Source organism: Eucyclogobius newberryi, unplaced genomic scaffold (assembly GCF_026437365.1).
Source record: "Eucyclogobius newberryi isolate DKJ021-1_F unplaced genomic scaffold, fEucNew1.0.hap1 SCAF_2, whole genome shotgun sequence".
Taxonomy (NCBI): Eukaryota; Metazoa; Chordata; class Actinopteri; order Gobiiformes; family Gobiidae; genus Eucyclogobius; species Eucyclogobius newberryi.
Genome location: NW_027315834.1, coordinates 20530115 through 20550697, shown reverse-complemented (window position 1 = coordinate 20550697; position 20583 = coordinate 20530115). Strand labels below are relative to the sequence as shown.

The 20583-nt window shown below is 39.6% G+C and overlaps 2 protein-coding genes across 7 annotated transcripts; both read left to right on the top strand.

Moving 5' to 3' along the window:
- The first annotated feature begins 369 nt into the window (after window positions 1-369).
- On the top strand, window positions 370-9125 carry cnnm4a (cyclin and CBS domain divalent metal cation transport mediator 4a). 2 transcript variants are annotated; one of them, XM_072454270.1, is made up of 8 exons: window positions 370-1855; window positions 2845-2988; window positions 3072-3206; window positions 4033-4202; window positions 5345-5441; window positions 7072-7161; window positions 7942-8117; window positions 8291-9125. In XM_072454270.1, the coding sequence occupies exons 1-8, from the start codon at window positions 370-372 to the stop codon at window positions 8780-8782; spliced, it is 2790 nt and encodes a 929-aa protein (XP_072310371.1). In that variant the 3' UTR covers window positions 8783-9125. The 2 variants fall into 2 exon arrangements, with proteins under 2 accessions (XP_072310371.1, XP_072310372.1); XM_072454271.1 differs by lacking the exon at window positions 7072-7161 and having other exon boundaries at window positions 374-1855.
- Window positions 9126-13426: 4301 nt separating this feature from the next.
- Window positions 13427-19533, top strand: LOC140367682 (metal transporter CNNM3-like). 5 transcript variants are annotated; one of them, XR_011928134.1, is made up of 12 exons: window positions 13428-14145; window positions 14219-14553; window positions 14614-14790; window positions 15109-15266; window positions 15364-15507; window positions 15591-15749; window positions 16188-16357; window positions 16440-16536; window positions 16612-16742; window positions 16844-16970; window positions 17196-17603; window positions 18238-19533. XR_011928134.1 is itself a non-coding variant. In XM_072454264.1 (11 exons), exons 1-10 carry the CDS (start codon window positions 13453-13455, stop codon window positions 18285-18287), a joined length of 2316 nt encoding a protein of 771 aa, XP_072310365.1. In that variant the 5' UTR covers window positions 13427-13452; the 3' UTR covers window positions 18288-18303; window positions 18340-19533. The 5 variants fall into 5 exon arrangements, 3 of the variants coding, with proteins under 3 accessions (XP_072310365.1, XP_072310364.1, XP_072310368.1); XR_011928133.1 differs by having other exon boundaries at window positions 13427-14145; window positions 16440-16742; XM_072454264.1 differs by lacking the exon at window positions 17196-17603 and having other exon boundaries at window positions 13427-14145; window positions 16440-16742; window positions 18238-18303; window positions 18340-19533.
- The last annotated feature ends 1050 nt before the right edge of the window (window positions 19534-20583 follow it).

Here is a 20583-nt window from a genome sequence, read left to right as displayed (position 1 = left end):
ACCAACTAATACATTCTCCCAGGCTTACCACACATTCAAAAACTATTCAACTTCACTATTCAATTTAAATGTTTCAATCGGAAATAATTCACATCATCAATAATGTGAATTTTGGGCTAATCCCAGGAGTCCTCAGGGAAAGCCAAACTAAATAAACTTGTCCATAATGGATCACAACTATCCGAATCCCACAAACTTAAAATACTTCAGTCGCACAATGAAGTTGCATAGATGTGCTGAGGAGACGTGCACAGGAGGTCGCCTGCTGTCGCCTGTCCGGCTGTCGGTAATCACCATGGTGATGGTTGTCGCGGTGAGGGGGTGTGTGCGTGATGCGGCAGGGGCGGGGCCGCTGCTGGACAAGAGTAAATGACGTCAGCTCGCAGGTCGCCAGGCAGTGAAACAAACATGGCGACAGAATGGAGCGGGCAGCAGGGTTATGTTCTCACCGTGATCATTTTTCTGTGGAGCGTGGTCGGCGGCCGCACAGAGACGAGCGTCAGCGGCACCGCGGGACAGGTGATCGGCATGCGCCTGGAGAGAAGCGACAAGCCCTCCACCATCAATGACGACGGTGTCATCCAGGTGACGGAGGAGAGCTCGGTCCTGCTCCGGTTTTACGGGGTGCAGCTTCATTCCGGCATCTGGGCTCACATACGCTTCACGGAGCTGTCGGAGAGCAGAGAGGGAGATGCTGAAGAGGAGGAAGAGGAGGAGGAGGCAGTGGCGGCGAGGGGCGGCAGCGGCATGGTGATGGACATGCCGGACAGGACTTGCGCTGATTTCACTAAAGATATCAGCATAGCGACCTTCATGAACGTGAGCCGCAGAGGGACGTCAGGGCTGCTGAACATCAACGTCAAGCCCCTCCGGAAGAGTGAGCCGCACAAGTCCTACGCACTGTGCACCCTCAGCAGTGATGGGAGCACGTGGCTGATGCTGGGGGGCAGTGATTCAAAGGTTGTTGTTGTGGAGGAGAAGGGCTCCCTGCTGCCCCTGTGGTTTCAGGTCATCCTCATCTGCTGCCTGCTGGTCCTCTCAGGGATGTTCAGTGGCTTGAACCTGGGGTTGATGGCGCTGGACCCCATGGAGCTTCGCATTGTCCAAAGCTGTGGCACAGATAAAGAGAAAAAGTACGCCAGAAAGATTGAGCCCATTCGTAGCAAAGGCAACTATCTCCTCTGCTCTTTACTGTTAGGAAATGTCTTGGTCAACACCACGCTCACCATTCTCCTGGATGATCTCATAGGGTCAGGTTTGGGCGCTGTGGTGGCTTCCACTATTGGCATTGTCATTTTTGGAGAAATTGTTCCTCAGGCCTTATGTTCGCGCCACGGTCTGGCTGTGGGAGCAAACACCATTATGGTTACCAAATTCTTCATGCTACTGACCTTTCCGGTGTCCTTTCCTGTGAGCAAGCTGCTGGACGTCCTGCTGGGCCAGGAGATTGGCACTGTGTACAACAGGGAGAAGCTTGTGGGGATGCTGAAGGTGACGGAGCCCTACAATGACCTGGTCAAAGAGGAACTCAACATGATCCAGGGAGCTCTGGAGCTGAGGACTAAGACTGTGGAGGGTGTGATGACCCCTCTTGGAAACTGCTTCATGATTCAGTCAGATGCTGTGCTGGATTTCAACACCATGTCAGAGATCATGGAGAGTGGATATACTCGTATACCTGTCTATGATGACGAGAGGACTAACATTGTGGACATTCTGTATGTGAAGGACCTGGCTTTTGTTGATCCAGACGACTGCACAACTCTGAAGACCATCACAAAGTTCTACAACCACCCAGTGCACTTTGTGTTTCATGACACCAAGCTGGATGCCATGTTGGAGGAGTTCAAGAAAGGTGTGTCCAGCACTATATTTATTTTGCTTGTTTGCAGTCACACTGAAGGAGAGCGCTGCAGAGGGATCTGCTGCTGCTATTTTTCTGTCTCTGTGACATTTCCTGTCTAATCTTTCTTTCTCTAATGATCTGCTGTATTGACGAGTGGAATGTCCTGACCACTGTTGGCTCACATAACAGTCCTGCCCTAATGCAGTTGAAGTAAAAACACCCACTTTATTTTGGGCCAGTATATTTTGTTTCATAATCATAATGCACATTTGACTAATCGTTACTATCGGATAGAAGTGAGCTCTGTCTGTCTTTTCAATTCAACTGATATTGATTTTGCTGCAGATGATGACAAACAAATAACTGATTATGTTTATACTGAATCTGTGATTTTAAGTTTGAAAGCAATATTTTTAAGAGTGATTGATGATCAATCACGACAGAGCAGCAGTAATTAGTGGCTATGTTCCAAACAGCTTTGCCTTTCATATTCAGACATCGGTCGCTGTACAAGCTGCTACAGAAAACGGTGCCATCAGTGGCGTTCCCGAGTGGACACTGTATTATATTATGAGTTAGTTTGTCTGCAGTATTTCCACAAAGCCTGCAGCACACATGCTTGAAAAGTCAAACTAATGTGAATTAAGTGACTCCTCCTTAAATACTGTGCAATATCACTTAATCTCTCATTTTCTGCTTTTCCTTCCATCTCCCTGTCCTCTGACTTGCTCTTTCTTTTGGCCCGCTTGCTTTTCTTTCCAAAGCTCTTAGTCCAGTCTGAGCTATTTTAAGGCATCCGTGTGTCCTTCTAAATCCACCGACGGCCCTGACAAATCATGTTACTGCCCAAGTCGAAAACAATGTTGTGCACACTAAAGAATTTGACCGTTTGAACAGGATTTTTGTTTCTTTGCTTCGCTTCACTGATGTTTGATTCATGCATTGCAGCGTGGGTCACACTGTGGTTGTAAGCTGAATGAGATCTTTGTGCTCCCTAGGTAAATCCCACCTGGCCATTGTCCAGAAGGTCAATAATGAAGGGGAGGGCGATCCTTTCTATGAGGTGTTGGGATTGGTCACTTTAGAGGACGTCATTGAAGAGATCATCAAATCCGAGATCCTGGACGAGTCTGATCTTTACAGTGAGTCAGCCTTTCTCAGTTCAGATCTGTTTACGTGCCTAATATACACATCTGAACTTACCATGTCTCAATGTTGCCTCTAGCTGACAACAGAAACAGGAAAAAAGTTGACCCCAATAAAAACAAGCGGGACTTCTCTGCTTTCAAACAAGAAGGTGATTGCAAAGTCAAAATCACACCTCAGCTGATGTTGGCTGCTCATCGTTTCTTGGCCACGGGTGAGTTTATCGTGGCTCCTGCCGTGACTCACTCCAACCACTTTAGCCACTGTGTTATTTTGTGGACGTATTCTGTGTTCCCTATCATTTGTTGATTCAACGTAAATGTCATCCACTTTTTTTTTTTTTATCTTAAAAGTCTGTTGTTCATTAGAAACGTTTCCTGAATTCATTTTCTATTTAATACATGTACAATTTAAAGCCTTCAAATACAGTTGAGTGTAAACAAAATAAAAAATGATTGAAAATCAGGGCTGAGGAGGCAGAACGTTTCCTATTTGCCTCACTCTTTTTTTTTCTTTTTTTTTTCTTGCGCATTCACAAACTCAAGAGAATTCCCCATGACCGTCTCCCGCTGTCACATTAGAGCTCAAATTCACTGGTGTATCAGATTCAAACCAATGACACGGAGGCGTTGTGTTTGTGGCAGAAACAAACATGGACGTAACCTGCTGTTGACTCGTATATAGCAGAAGAACATAGTGCTGCCAGCAGCAGCAGCACTAATGCCAGGCTCTATGCCAGGAATTGTAGTGAGATCGATTCCAGCCAGTTCTGCCAATTTGTTGAATGTCCTGCATGCTCTCATCCCCATTTCACGCTACATGAACTACATACGTATGCGTTCGTTGCTTTGCCCAATTAGCTTAAAGTATTCGACCGGTATGTCAGAGTTCAAAGTGCACTTTTAGTAATCTGCTCCAATCAAAGTGGATTTATTTAGTATTAATATTGTTTTTACTGTCATTTAAGTTGTGGTCATTGAAAAAAACATGATATGTCATGTAACGTTTTTTTGTGTGCGTGTTCTTTTCTTTTTTTGTAGAGGTGAGTTTGTTTGGCCCTTTTCAGGTCACAGAGAAGGTTCTCCTGAGGATCTTGAGGCACCCAGATGTCATTGAGGAACTGAAGTATAATGAGAGTGACAAAAGGTCATCTAAGCACTACCTCTACCAAAAGGGAAAACCTGTGGACTACTTCATTCTCATTCTACAGGTGTGTAATCAGTAGGAGTGACTGGTCCTGTCCAATATCAGAATCAGAAAAAGGTTTATTGTTATTGTCAGTGAACAAAATCCTCAGGCGAGGAACTTGTTTTGTTGATTCGGTGCAACATCCAACAATATAGTCTATGGGACACGAAATACATTTTTTAGTAAAAGAATAAAGCTATTGAAGAATCAAATTGTAGCTTTAACAGTCAATATAATTCTGTACTATTGATAGAAAAAGAGAGAGATGGCAGATGGGGCAATCTGGTTTAAACGCGGGTTTACCAAGGGTCACTGCATCCGTCTGCATAGAGTATTAGCACAAGTTAATCATGTTGACCTTTTAATTATATGGTAATTAACTGCTCTCCTCAGTCATATTTTATTAAAAGTAAGAACTGAGTTGACATTAAAGTGATATACAATTGGCTGTTTATTTCTCAAAAATAAAATTAAATGCAATTTTATATACCTTAAATTATTTAAAACAATCCAAAATGCATGTAAAAGAAAAATAGAAAGCAGGGCATACACACGACCATTCCCTGGGTGTATGGGGGGTGTCCTCTCTGTATGTCTGCATGATCTTTCCCTAATAAATCCTCTTATATAAGGGAGAAGCAAAGGGGCGAGTGGGATTTAAGGGTTAAGGAGGATGGAAAGAGGTAAAGCTTTGAGAACATAAGATCTGTTTAGAATCAACTGTCCACAGCTTGACCTAAAGATTGTAAATTAAACAAGCATTCCTTCAAATGTGCATTCATCTAAATAATATGTATCCTTAACTCTATCTTAAACTGATGTGTATGTTTTATCTTATCTAAAAGTGTGTGTTTATCTTGTTCACACCTGCAGTGTCGATATAGTGACTGCCGTCACTCAGTTTGCAACTTGAGCAGTGCTGCTCCTGTTGCACTAAAACATATATGTCTGTGTGAGTTTGTATTAGGGGACACTTGGCTAAGACTTTCATGACCTGCTGTTTGTGCTTGAGTGAAGTGGTACGTGAGAATAAGATCAGTGCGCGGTGGCAGTAAAGGGACACTGGCACAATGTAATATTTATAGGACGTTTCTGTTACTTGCGATAGGAGTCGACTCATGGATTTTACAAAAGTATACGTGTGTGTTCCCTTTTATATTTCAGGGCCGTGCTGAAGTAGAAGCTGGAAATGAGAACATGAAGTTTGAAACCGGGCCTTTCTCTTACTATGGGGTAATGGCTCTGAGCTCATCAGCCATAGGTGAGACCGCTCTTACACATAACTTATTTAAGTTGGAATGCAAATTTAACCAGACCAATATGATGAAGGCCACAGAACATCTGAAACATGTAGTTAGTTTGCTTTAGTCCACGTAAGTTCAATAATAACTACAGATCCATGCACTCCTGATGGAGTTCTTTCAAATGCATGATGTTTTGAATTAGTTCTGTTGTTATTATTTGGACCTCAACTGAATTTTTAGATATTAAAGAACTTTACAAAGACTGAAAATAAATGGCGATAAAACGGATTAACCCAGACTAATTATTTTAAGATATTTGGACTGTGTTGTTCTGATGTTACAATACTTGTTTTTGGTCTCATCAGGGCCACATAACCTTTCATTCCTGCTGGCTAGTGCCCAGAATAGCAGCACATAAAGACTAAGCCCAAGACACTAGTGACTCCTAGTGGTTCAGCATCAATATCCCTATATTTCACATTTAGATGAAACTACAGTGTTTTCCACATATTTCGGGAGACTCAAAAGAAAACCCGTATAGTAAATATGCTAATATTTTTATTTGAATAACTTAATCTCATGTAATTTGAGATTACATGTATTTCCTATATGTAATTGTTTAGCAGTTGTATTTTTTGTATCGTCATAAACACAGTGACTATATTAAGGCCTCAAATGTTTTTTTTTTTTTATCTGCAGAGGCAATAATTGGCGCTTTTACTCAAAAATTAAAACAATGTTTTGAATTACTCCCAGTGTCTCCACAGTCTCTGTAGAAAGCTGCGGGGAATTGTGTCTATGTTCTTGTGTACAGTATACCAAAGTCTGATTATTATCTGAGTTTTGGACTTTTTAAGATTTAAATGATGAAATAAAGGGTTGTGAGTAGTCAACAGGATTATGATCAGAAAGAAATCCGATTATATTTCTGTTTGCATATCATTTAGATACTTTATCTTATATTTAATCTCCAAAAATCTGATGATAATCAGATTTGAGTGCAACCACAACCACTGTTATTTACTATTGTTTCTTTTGTTGTTATTCAATTTTTCTGTTTTCTCTATAACGTCTGAACACATTTTGCTGCTTATTGTGTGCATGTGCTAACATTGTTTATTGTAACTGTTATTTTAAATGTACATTCTTCAAACCTGTGTGTGTGTATGTATATATGTATATATATATATATATATATATATATATATATATATATATATATATATATATATATATATATATATATATATATATATATATATATATATATATATATATATATATATATATATATATATATATATATTAATATATATATATATATATATATATATATATATATATATTAATATATATATATATATATATATATATATATATATTAATTAGACAATTATTCTAATTTGTTATTGTAGCAGATGGTACCGTCTGGAAAATCTTTTCCCTCAGCGTTACAGCACTTACTGGAAAAGTGTCCATTGTCAGTTTCACAAATAGATTTTGTATTTAATTCTCATCTGGTGACTAGAAACAATAGACATGCCATGAACCAGCACCAGTGTATAATTCCCATAGTCAAGAAGAAATAAATCCTAAATAAAATAAACAGTTGTCTCTCTCTGCTCCCCCTCTCACCCTCTTTCTCAGCTGTTACCCCTCCTCCTTCACCATCAGTGGCATCCCCCCCTCCACGACGCCTCTCTCTTAAGAGGTTTTCTGTATTTTCTCGTTTCCCAGGTAAACAGCCGCATGGGCCCCAACACGAAGGGGAAGGGCTCTGATTTTTATTAATTATTCTCACCATTTTCTCCTTCATTGCCTTCAGAGCCCCTCTCCAGCAAGTAAAGACCCTCAAGTAACAAAAATACATTAAATTAAAAAGTGCTAACAAAGTTATTCAAAGTGCAGTCTGCAGGTGGCGTAGTTGCATAGTTGAGACAGTGACAAATAGTGTGAAACTTAATTCAACAGTTTGTTCTTATTAGTAAAACTTGCTGGACGGGTAATGGAGCAGTGTCATTTGTGCCCTCTAACCTTATCACCTTTACCTACTGATCCATGGTCAGAATGTCCTTAGCTCCATCTGAACTTTGACTGTAGAACTTTTATAGTTCTTTTGCCACTAAATGCCCCTAAAATGACATTGAACTTCAGTTCTATGATCATTTCAGCGCATTTATTGTAACACAATAAAAGGCAGAAAAGGTTCAGTTTCTGCTCCCTGGACACACTCCTTGATTTCATTTAGAGTTAGTAAAATCAAGTGTATGAATGCATGTCTTTTTCACATTGTTGACACTCATTGTTTGACACATTAATTGACCACGATTGTCATCCATACAACATGATCTGCTTTGTAACTGCTGTGTAACTGTTGTGTGATCAGTGCATCTGCCATAATTTTGCTTTTGCCACGTAGTATCTTTTGTGATTCTCTATAGTCTCTGCGTAAGTGGAGTTGGTGTGCTTTTGTTTTATTAGTTGCACCTTATTTATACCGTTATCTCTACATCTTAGAGTTCCGCTCCCCATCTCATGGAGGCAACCTGAACCGCTCGGCTTCTCTGAGCTGTACAGAGCGTGCTCCTGAAGGAGGTTCTGTGAGCGGCAGCAACAGCCAGCTCCCGGGCACACCCTTTCAGTACATCCCAGACTTCTCTGTTCGGGCTCTCACCGATCTACAATACGTCAAGGTAATGATCCCTTTAAATCCCAGATTCAAGCGTTTAAGTATTGTTGTACACACTGTTATGATACAAATCACAGATACAAGAGACCGTGTAAAAAGGTCCTCTGAGATAATACATTCTAATGTATTCAACAGCTTCAGCCACAATAAAATGTGCTGTTTTTTTGTAAACATCAGATCACTCGTGCTCAGTATCAGAATGGCCTCCTGGCATCTAGACTGGACAGCACACCTCACTCTCCTGATGGCAGCCAAACACTCCTGGACGTCACTGCCTCCATGCCCCCTGTGACGCCTTCTGGGAGCCGCTCTCCACTACCCCTGGCCACACCTCCTGTGAGAAGACCGCCTTCAAACACACAACCCACGTCCACGGGGGGCCGCATGATCCTAAACCCTACGGGCTGTAACCGCAGGCCGAGCCAGTGTCTGCCGCAGCCTGTGCCCCCTGCCAGTAACCACGCTCCCCTTTCCCAAACATGTTCCCCTAACCCACATGTGGCTGTGACATCGCCACATTCTTCTATGCCCCAGCCAACTCCGGCTGCTCTATCCTCTGGAAATGGACCAGAAGAGACCACCAGTCTGTTGAGTGAGCAGCAGAACTGTGTGGGGCCACACAGGCCCAGCCACACCATCAGCCATGCACACACGGAGAGCACCATCTAAACCAGGCTCTATGGAGAGCCTCATCAACTACCTGTGCACATTCCACATCCTGCTTTCTGAATTCCTGTCATCAACAGAGGCTTATGAGTAGGCCAAGATTCACCTTAATCCTTCCTGCATGAGACCCTCTTTTAATACTAATAATAATAATGATAATGAAAATAATATAGTATAGAAGCATTGACGGCATTTATAATCACCACATAACATTTGCGTACTTAAAGCCCCGTCATTTACATATTTTATTTATGACTGTATTGGACTTTATATATTTTAATGAAGATTTTATCATTTGTGTTTTGTTACTTTTTACCAAAGAAACCAATTGAGCATATTTCTCTATATATTTAAGGTAATATTTATGTGTTGTTTTTTTCAATTAGCTTTTATTTTGGAAGAGCATTTCACAATTTAAAGCTTGAGGTCAAAACAACTATTGTGATTTATTGAACTGAAGATTTAAGTGGGCACATACACTTAAGTATGTTCAGACTTAAAGTATATGTGCACTAAAAAAAGTGCACTAAATCTGTCTGGCTTATGCCATTGACTGTTTGGGACCAAGATGGTCTGTTCTTGTTGTTGTTGTTCTTTTTCTTTTCCCCTTGGTCATTTTAAGCTTGTGAGGTAAAATAAGGGAAATTTTGAAGGTCTTGAATCTTTTCGATAACCAGCAAACTGACTGAACCACTGTAATGAAAGGGGCTGTGTTCTCAGCAGTTGTTTTTATTTTATTACTTGTTTAGTTTATGTATTTTCCTGCAGTATTTTTTTACCATTCACTGCAACATTTTATGGATGCTTTAGAAGTTGTCGTAGCTTACAATAAGTTGTGTGCTCACTGTGTGGATGCACAACTAGGCCTGTCACAATAACATGCAACTCTTTGCTTCTGAAATATACATGATAAATGATAATATTAAAGACTACTTTATGCCATTGATTAAAAAAGCTCTAGAATGGGATAATCATAGTGAATTCCTCTCTAAATGTACAATTTTGTAAAAAAAAGAAAAAAAGAAATGGCAATATGAAAAACTTTAGTAATGAGTTATTTTCTAATATTGAGGCATCAAAGTGTATTAAAACTCCAACTGCTTAAATGTTCCACACCATTAAGAAAAAAGTCTATGCGACAAATATTGATCAACGTCCCCGTAAGTATTGTGATAGGCCACAACAAAGTATTTAGTATGTAATGCATAGACGTTTCCTGTGGTGAATGGGAACAAATTACTGTATCAAATCTGGAACGTGTGCTTTATTTAAGGTTCTGGTTTAAATTTTTCTTTTTAAGGTTTTGTGTATAAAATATTTAATTTCTATTGTTTATTTATTTAAATTATTTATTGTTTATTTTCCTTTTTTTTAACATATTGATGCTTTAATTTAAAAGGTTAAATGCTTCCATTAAGTTTGTGTAATTTTCTCACTGTGAACGAGTGAGCTTTTCACACTGTTTAATTATAGCTTTAATTGGAACTTTATCACTGTGACTCCAAATGGTGAGTAAATGATTTAAAGCAATTGTATTGGACAAGGCAGCGTGTGTGTTTATATTTATATATATATATATATATATATATATATATATATATATATATATATATATATATATATATATATATATATATATATATATATATATATATATATATATATATATATATCTCTTTTGCATTTTCAATTTCTTTGGATTTTGGATGGACAAAAAGAGTATCTATTTCAATGTTTTTTTTTTAATACTTCAAATCTACAAAAACATGGCCACACTTTTGAACATTTAGTTGAGACACAGAACAGGAATAGCTTAACAGAGATTATTTATTAAGCCTCAAGCCTGCAGTTTGGTTAAGCATTAGCTCTTAAACATCAGATGGACATTACGATACTCACAGCACGAAAGGAAAGCCAATATTCCAGAGTTCATGTGTCTCCAACTACAACAACTTCTTAAACACGTAATAGCATGAAAGTGTTATTTTTTTGTGCGTATCCATGTCTCATTCATTCTAGGTATTTCTGGTACAGCGTAATCTCTTTGTGTATCACAGGTGGTGCATTTACTGTTTAGTTTGGCCAATAAGATTAAAAGACAAGGATTGTCGCAGCTCTCTTTACTGTCAAGTAAAACGTTTAGGTTTTTGCTCATTTGTGGCTGTGATCCACCAATGTTTCCCTTTTATTTTTTTGATAATTGGAAAAACACTGTAATTTATTTTGATGGCAACAGTCCATAGTTTGAGCCTGAGTAAAATATGATTAGAATAATTATTAAGTTCAGACCAAAGCTGGACACCAAGGCAAGTTTATTTGTAGAGCACAATCTGTTCAGAAAGTAATTCAAAGTGACTTACAGGACAAAAAAGATGCATTCAAATCACAATACAAACACATAAAAACAATGATATTTAAATTTACTTGAGTTAATGAGTTAAATGATTACATTTAAATGATAAAATGATTTCAGTAATATGCATGTTTTGAGCATAGGTTTGAACATTGTCAGAGTAGAACTGTTAGGAAGACTGTTCCAGATTTTAGCTCTGAAAAATTGAAAGCTGATTCCCCATGTTTAGTCCTGACTCTGGCACCAGCAGGAGGCCGGTCCCTGAGGTCCACAGAGTCCGAGATGGTTCATATGGCACTAAAATGTCCGAGATGTACTTTGGTGCTAGGTCATGGAGAGACACACTGGTCCATATTCACCGGCTGTCAGTTAAACATAGATCTAAGTCTTGTATGCATAATTGTGATAGGACACATTATTCTAGTGTATTAACTGATCTAACTGTAGCATGTAGAGGTTGAACAAAAGGGGTCCCAGGGTTAACGACAAAGTTACCAATTACAACAAACTGTCTTCTACATTAGACTTGAACCAATCCAAGGTAATACCAGGGAGCCCACACAGACCTCTAGTCTCTAATGGGATCCCATGATTGACTGTCAAAATCAGCATTCAAGTCTAAGAGAATTAAGACTGAGACTGCCTGCCTCAGTGTTCAAACAGGGGTCATTTGTCACCTCGATAAGGCACCAATACCTCCTTTAGTTCAAGCTGTATTGATATGTATTGCTATGGTATTAAAAAACTGCTATGGGAGTATTTTAAGTCATAAAAATAAAACTATTATTTTTCATCAAAAAGATTATTCAAACCAATCAAGATGAAGCACTTTGTTCCAAGGTCTTCTGTTCTGAAGCCATGTAGGTGCAAATGCTTAGTTAGCCTTACCCTCGAAAACAATAAACCTGCCTGCGGGTCATTGGGTCTCATGTAGCAATCTGGTTTCCATTGAAAGCCACTGGTTGGCTGTGGGAATACCACTGTGTAAATCATTGTTCAAGAAAAGTTGTTCTTGATATCAACATTGTATTTATGTATTTATGACTCTTTTTTTATTTTGTTTTTGTTTGTTCATGGCTTGCACCTGATGGTGTGGTTCTTTGAAATGGGCTTCCATGTATGACACAGTCATTGTTTGTTATATGTTCATATGAATATTATGTTTGAAATGAAGGGCCTTTGAGTTGCCTCAACAAAGTTCTGCAGATTGCAGACCCAAAGGTGGTGTTATGTTACAAAGGCATCTCATAGCAATAAATCAAATTGCACAGAGTGGTCTCTGACTATGTTGTCCTTGAACCTTTGTCATGATAACCATGGGCAATATACTTCTGTACTGTATGTGCTTCACATAGGTTTGTGGCCAGTGTCTTCATGTTTTCCTTTGCCATCCTGTACCCCCTTTTACACCGCCCTCCTACACTTCCTACAGATGGCTCATTGCTTTCTTTGTCTACATGGCCCTTATCTTGGCTCGTCCTCTGCCGCCCTCAAATATTGAAATTCCTCTGGGTTTCACTCCTGGTGTTATGTGCTAAGCTGTTTTTTATTGTGTAGACCTTTTGTATTATGGGACTGAAGTGGGGGAGCAGAGCTTATCAGCAACTCATGTCATGTTGTTTTTAGCTCTCCACAGTGTGATGATTAGACCTGATTGAAGGTTAAATATTTTCTGCTGCACTGTTCCCATGCTCCTTAGTTTTCCACTGTGTATCTTTTACAGAGATGCTTGATTTTTGTTGTTGTTGGGGGAGGTTCAGAGTAAAGTCAAGGACAGTAGAGTGCATACTATAGTTTCTTTTATAATTTGTGTATCCAATGGCCTTTAGGGATTTTTTCATTTTACAGTGACAGTAAACACATGTTTTAGTTTTTGGTTGGAGCAGAGAATGAACTTAAGTCATTGCCTGATAAAACTGAGTCACCGATTACAGACCATTTTTAAAATACGATTTTGATTTTAATCAATGAATGTGCTTATTTAAATATATATTTCCCATTTGCAGTTTTCACTATTTAATTAATAAAAAAAACAAAAGTGTTTTGTAATCAAAGGAGGGGTGTGAGATCATCTTACTCTAGTACGGATTTCACTGGCTCTATGAAAACAAACTGTCTTGACGAAAATTTAAAGAGGTGGGACGAAAAAGTAAAGACCCAAAATGTAAGCGTGAATAAGGCAACATGTGTATTGACCAGATCCAACATGGCGGCTGCGCTCTGCAGTTTCTTTCCGCGCTGGCAGAGTTCAGCCCCCGGGAGGCGGGGCTTCTGGATACAGTCACATGATGCACGCAGGGCCAAGCTGACCAATTCCAATATGGTGGCCAGCTTGGCAGGTCTACGGTTCCTGTTGATGATAGTGTTGTTCTACGGGATCAGGTTGAGTTCCTGCGACCTGGAAGAGCCGCTGGTGGTGGGGCTGCGACTGGAAGACCCTGAAGCGATAGTGTGCATGAAAGAGCGGGTTATTTTAGCGCCTCATGGATCTTCCTTCAAGTTGCGTCTGTTTGGGACCAACCTGAATGGAAGCTGGCCGTGGGTGTCATTCGCTGGGGCGGCTGGGGGCGCTGCGTTGGCCTTGGGAGATGCGCCTGACCCGTGTGAGAAGCAGTCGAACAGAGATGAGTCCCCTTTCCGGGTGGTGAATGGAGCGTTCGCCCCGGACGAGGAGCACAGTGGCGTTATAACGGTGCAAGTAGAAAAGAGCGATTCAAATGTAGCCTTGACCAGTCGCCTCTGTATCCTGAGGGCCGGGGTTTGGGCTTCTGCCGGACCGGACAGGCTGCGGGTAAGAACCGACACCTCTCTACCCCCGGATTACATCCCTCCCTGGGGTCTGGCGGTGCTGGTGGTCCTGATGCTCCTCATCTGCGCGGTGCTCAGGACTCTGCACTACAGTCTGCTATGGATAGATCCCGTAGAACTCTATGTTCTGCACAGCTGTGGGTCCGAGGAAGAGAAACGGGCAGCCAAGCGTCTGGAGCCCGTCAGGAGAAGGGGCAACTTTATGGTAAGTTTGAAGAACAGATAAAAGACGATCAACTAAACAACAACAAGAGGTTGAACGTGTCTTTCTGTGTCAGGCGTGCTCCCTGCTGTTTCTGTGTGCTCTTGGAGGTTCAGTGCTGGCTGTGCTCCTTTACCGAGCTTTGGGCTCGATTGTCTCGGCTGTTTTCACCAGTGGTTTCCTCATCTTTTTCATTGTTGAATTGGTGCCTCACATTGTGTGCTCTGGTTACGGATTCCAACTGGTACCTGCCCTCACCTGGCTGGCCCAGGTGTCAATGGTGCTTACCTGCCCCCTGTCTTGTCCACTGGGGTTCATTTTGGACCTAGCTCTGAGGAGAGACATCAGCACCTGCGGGATAAGGGAGAAGGTCATGGAGATGGTGCGGACAAACGTCAATGACCCTTATAGGTAAGCCTTTACATTTAATGAAACACCAATGTCCACAACTAAAAAGCTTTGTCTCTGCAGCGAGTTTGTGAAAGAGGAGTTTAGGCGTGGGACGTTGCGCACCAAAACAGTGGAGGACATCCTGACGCCTCTGAAAGACTGCTTTATGCTTCCAAGTTCCGCTGTGCTGGACTTTTCCACCATGTCCGAGATAATGCAGTGTGGTTACACACGTGTGCCCATATATGAGGAGGAGAGGTACTTGTATAACATGAATACTACAGTCCTTACTTGTCCTTGTCGTTGAAAATATTTCAACGGTGGTCTTCTAGAGACTGTGTTTGAAATTGAGAAGTACTGACTGACTTCAGGGTGCCTTGATTTTGAAAACACTGTCCAGATGAATACTTTTGAAACGTTTTCCACAATTGACCAATCCTGGACAAATGATACATTACTCATTACTCAGTGTGTTATTATATAGTAAAGGTTTGGACCACTTTAGGTATATGCAATAAGACGGATACATTTAAGATATCGCTATTATAGCCATTCAGCATTTGCTCTGTATTTTAGGTCCAACATTGTGGAAATACTTTATGTGAAAGACTTGGCTCTGGTGGACCCAGATGACTGCACACCCATGACGACTATTACCAAGTTCTACAATCATCCACTGCACTTTGTCTTCAACGACACTAAATTAGATGCCATGTTGGAGGAGTTTAAGAAGGGTATGACAACATGTTCATGCATGTTTCATGTTGATAAAATCCTTGAAATATTTTAGATTAGAGAGGGTTTATTGTTTTTAATGTGCTTTCATTTTAGGCAACTCGCACATGGCCATTGTCCAGAAGGTCAATAATGAAGGGGAGGGCGATCCTTTCTATGAAGTGCTGGGCTTGGTCACTTTAGAGGATGTCATTGAAGAGATCATCAAATCTGAGATCTTAGATGAGTCTGATGGTTATTGTATGTTTATTCTTTTAAAAAACTAGAACAAAACACAACTTGTAAAAAGCTTTGCTTTAGCTACGATCTTCTGTGATCTGCAGTGGACAGGAAGGTAAAGCGTCCACTTGCCCCACTGGAGATTCCACTAGAGCCTCGGAGCGCCCATGAGGACTTCTCTCTCTTTAAGCCCACCGAAGGAGAACCCAAGATCCGTACTTCTCCACAGTTGCTGCTTGCTACTCACCGTTTCCTGTCCAGAGGTATGTCTGTCAACTTATCTTGATTTCTTTGTTTGTACTTAGGATAGGTGGAAGTCTGCTGGATTGCGAAGTGCCACAGGGGGGCGGTAGTGCACCCTGGTGTTTCGTCCTTGTGCAAAACACTCCACTTTTCCTCCAATGCCCATACATGCTGGTGTACGAAAAAGTTTGTGAGAGTAAATGTGGCACAACGGATGGAAATTATCCCATGGCTACAATCCAGCGTGTTTACAGCATGTGTATCATGTGTTCATTAACATGTACTGTCCCCACCAATTAAACAAGTAATAAATAATAATAATGACACCTCTGTCTTGTTAGAAGAAAAGTTAATATTAACAATAAACACTATTTTCTTCTGTGTGTATAGTGTCGGATTAGAAGTTTCAAAATGTTAGTTTTGAGCCTTTTGTCTCCTTTGATTTGTGATGACTGCAGAAGTAGAGCACTTCAGCCCAGTACGTGTCTCAGAGAAGGTTCTGTTTCATCTGCTCCGTCATCCTAGTGTCAACCAAGAAGTGCATTTTGACCCCAGTAATCGACTCAGCCCAAGCCACTATCTCTACACAAGAAACCATCCTGTGGATTACTTCATCCTGTTACTACAGGTGAGTGTGCCCCAAGCCTGATGCGACCCGGCATTTTAGGAATGGTCATATATCTATGATTCTTCCTTTTATTATTTTCAAGGGCCGAGTGGAGGTAGAGATTGGCAAAGAAGGGTTGAAGTTTGAAAATGGTGCATTTACTTACTATGGCGTGTCCGCTCTCACATTGCCATCTTCTGGTAAGATGGAGAAATGCAGTGAAAAAAATCAATATGTACAACCTGAAACGTTGTTGAACTTTTTGTTCCCGACAGTGCACCAATCTCCAGTATCAACACAGCGGCAATCTCCCAGGGACCCGTTTGATCCTGGAGAAGCCACAAGTCCTTCTAGCTATTGTCCAGACTACACTGTTCGGGCACTCACAGACCTACAACTCATAAGGGTATATTTCTGCCTTTTTTAAGACTTTTTTTTTTCTTCCAAATAAATGATTCCTACATGTTGTCATCATTATTTATATATTTAAATATACTTATATTTTAGGTTACTCGTCTGCAGTATCTGAATGCGCTCATGGCTTCCCGTGTTGGTCAGAGTCCAGATCCTCCAGAGATTAAGATCCTACCCAACAGTCAGACCAAGCTGCTCAATGACAGAAACACAACACAAGGTAGCTTTACTCCAAATGTCGTCTGAACCCCCGGGTCTTTTAACTCTGTGTGTGTCCTTTGGCGCACTTGTTTATGACAAATCTCACTAAAACACTTTTAAAGTTTCTTGCATATTTGTACTACTTTTACAATGCACTGTCCTTCATTTCAACTAAAAGTATCTTATTTTCTCTTTTCTTCCTTCCACACATGCCTCCTTGTCTCTTCATTTCTGGCCTGTCTAGAGTTTTCTGTAAACTTTTCATTCTTTGATACTATTGACAACTACTGATAGTATTTTTGCATGATACTGATGCTTACTATTGGCATGACTGACACAGAGGTCTCCATACAAATAAACATACTGATGTTTATGATACACAGCCTTAGAACCAGACACTATTTCATTGTCAGCGCATCTACTTGTCAGTCTGACCACAATGTAGAACATAAAGTGTAGAACTTTGTAAGCTTAATTTATCAATTTGATTTTGTTATTTTACCACTGTCCCCATATTGCATCCCCCTGTCTCTGTTCAGCTGTTCTTTTTCTGATGTATCCACTGTGTTTCTTCATGTCTACTGTAGTCTCCTTCCTTTGGTGGTAGTTTTTCCGTATACATGCAGCAGAAGTTGCTGTTTAGGAATCTCAGGTGATGAAACATGTCTTCCAATTATTGTTTTAAACATATTTCTTCCGTTTGCCTCATCATAAAAATAGCAAGATGCACTTAAGCATTTTGGAAATCATCACAGTGTAGACTTGAATGCTATTTGGGCCATTTCAATTTAGCAGAGCTCACAGATTCCATTTTCATTCATTCATACTGGTCATGGCTGCCTGTCCCAGTGACTTTGGGCCTTAGGCGGAGTATAGCCTGGACAGGGGCTGGCTGTGTTAACCCTGTGATGGTTAACATAATGGATTGACACACAGATTCCACGTATACATGTAAAGATATGTTACATCATCTTACTACAAACCAAAGAGCTACTGATAAGATAGCACAAAAGAAAAATAAGATGTGCCATCTAAATGCTATATTTGGCGTATTTCTTATTAGCAGTTTTATTAATAACAATATTAATATTCCTTTATAATATCAAACTAACAATATTAATATATATATATATATATATATATATATATATTTTAGTTCATATTAACATGATTGATGAATATCTTATATTTCTGACGTCTCAACTTTCAATGCCTCAGTAAATGTTGTATGTACATGATCTCTTGAGGAGTCCTCCACTGTCTTTTCCCTGGTTTATGTCCCACAGGCAGCAGTAGAGCCCAGGAAAGCTCCACAGAAGAAGAGGCTGTTGGGTAAATAAAAACCACCAGCTGTTGGTTAAATCTTTTGCTGTATTGCTGGAACATAGTATTTTGGACAAGACTGGAGTGAACATTTTAAATTGTGTTCCACTGCATTTACTCTCATTTTCAATGTTTTTCCATGATGTTTCATTCACTTGGGAAATATGTGTATAATTGAGTATTAATACAAGTGTTTTTTAAGTTTATTGTGCCTTTCTAAATGTCCTGTCTGTACTGAACTTTTATTTAACATTCCTCATTGCCAAAGTTGTCTGTTTTGACCGTCTGTCCTTTTTTATACCCCAAACAAAAAGTTACACGAAAGCAGATTTGCACATGATGTTTGTGCAATTTGTCATTGTGTAAACTGTAAGGTACGTCCATATTTTATATCTTATATAGCTGATTGATTTGAGCCGTGCTGTGCACTAAAACTATATATTTTATTAGTGAACATATAATATGGTCATTGTTACATTTCCTAACATAATACAATCACTTTTGGTGACTAAATGTGTATATACGTTATACCAACTACTATTACTACAACTACAACAACAACAACAGGATTGCAGATAGTCAAAGTTACATTACCAAAAAGAATAATTCTCTGGAGCGATTGTTTACTCTAAATTTCTCAAGGGGGGGGGGATCCTAATGTGTATGAGTTTGGTTGAAGTGTTCATGAAAGATTTAATTAGTCAAAATCCCCCTTGTACATGTTCTCATTTGCTTTTCATTTGTTTTTTCTGTAATGGGAACTGAAACCTGGTTCTTTTTTACCACATTGTCATTACACAGCATTATCATTAATGTATAGAAAGAAATCCTTTTCTAGTCACTGGGTGTGGATCCATTTGGTGGGAGGCAGAAAACTTGTTTAAATGTATATGTTCTGCCTTTTTTGTTTTAGATTGATTTAATGTCTTATTGAAGCAGTCATTTTTATCTCACTGATTAGTTATTTGTTTAGTTTAGTTAAAATGATGCTGTTAGCTGGTTTCCACAAAAAACAAATGTAAAAAAGATGTATTGTCATAATGAGAAACGGAGGAGATACAACTATTTCTAGTTTAGTGTTTTATTTTATGTTGTACTTTTATCAATCTGAATTTTATATCCTGTGTTATAGATTCCTCTTGTTTAACTGACAGTGACAAAGAGGTTCAAACTTTATTTGTTTGAAGCAAAGTTGCCAATTTTGGTGCATTGACAACACTAACTGCATTTCTTAGAGAAATAAATCAGTTTTGCTGTTACTGCAAGTGCCTATACAGTGTCTATATTTTCTAAAGAGTTCACCTAGTTTATTTAATAAACTCCAGCCCTGCTCACCAAAAGTATTTTACATTGAATCGTGTGGAATCATAAAACATAGCCTTAACATGTGGTCAAGAGTTCATGACACCATTGTCCTCTCTCGCGTGGTCCAATGTCTGGATACAGGTGGAACCTAATCCCATGATTAAGCCTAAATCGAATGATTAAAACTATAAAAAATATGTTATGCCCAGATTTCTTTGCCTATTCCAGACTGACTCCATCTGACTGGTACAAAAAATAAATCAAGTTTTCTAACGGCAATGTAAGAAACCTCGTATTATATTCAAAATGTAACATAACACATTATGATGGTGGTCTCTCCTGCCTTAAAACTTACTTTATTTAACCTCCGCTCTAATGAGATGTGAAACCCCAGGCCATAGCAGATAATGAAAGATTGGGTTCTGTGGAGGAAATGAAGAGGACCTGGATAAAATGTTTTTAAAGGAGAGAGCTAATCAAAACATACAAACTGGTTGGGCTTATGATGACATTTTTGTACCAAATGGCACCGTACCAGAGATTTAAGGTCTGAAAAATAAAAGACATACACTTTTTTGTGTAAAAATAATACATTTAATCGGACATTAACAGGTAAATACAAGGTGTTATCATAACCAGGACATTAAACAGTAATATAGACCATTATGACATTATAGCCTAATTTAACTTTTTATAAAATCATATAAATCAGAACTCTTCAGGGAGTCATTTCAATATGATGTATGTATCTATGTAAATAAAATAAATCCACATTTTTTTCTCTGAACTATATCCTGTCAAAGTGTTGTTGACATCGGCAGCTCATTCTGTTTCTGTGCTTCTGGGTGCGTCTTAATGGCGCCATCTAGCGGTTTCGAAAAGACATTTGTCTACGCTGAAGCGGCTCAAGTGCGCCAACTTTTGGAGAAAGTCTTTGGTCCTTTATGAAGCCCCTGTCCTCATTCCACTGCTCATAAAGAGAGACTCATTGATCTGTGTCAGAT

Excerpts from the sequence above, each read along its gene's own strand:
- cnnm4a (XM_072454270.1), top strand. The coding sequence starts at position 370 with ATGACGTCAGCTCGCAGGTCGCCAGGCAGTGAAACAAACATGGCGACA. Across the intron at positions 2,989-3,071 it reads GGACGAGTCTGATCTTTACA|CTGACAACAGAAACAGGAAA; the intron begins GTGAGTCAGCCT and ends TGTTGCCTCTAG. Across the intron at positions 3,207-4,032 it reads TCATCGTTTCTTGGCCACGG|AGGTGAGTTTGTTTGGCCCT; the intron begins GTGAGTTTATCG and ends CTTTTTTTGTAG.
- LOC140367682 (XM_072454264.1), top strand. The coding sequence starts at position 13,453 with ATGGTGGCCAGCTTGGCAGGTCTACGGTTCCTGTTGATGATAGTGTTG. Across the intron at positions 15,267-15,363 it reads GTTGGAGGAGTTTAAGAAGG|GCAACTCGCACATGGCCATT; the intron begins GTATGACAACAT and ends CTTTCATTTTAG. Across the intron at positions 16,971-18,237 it reads TGACAGAAACACAACACAAG|GCAGCAGTAGAGCCCAGGAA; the intron begins GTAGCTTTACTC and ends TATGTCCCACAG.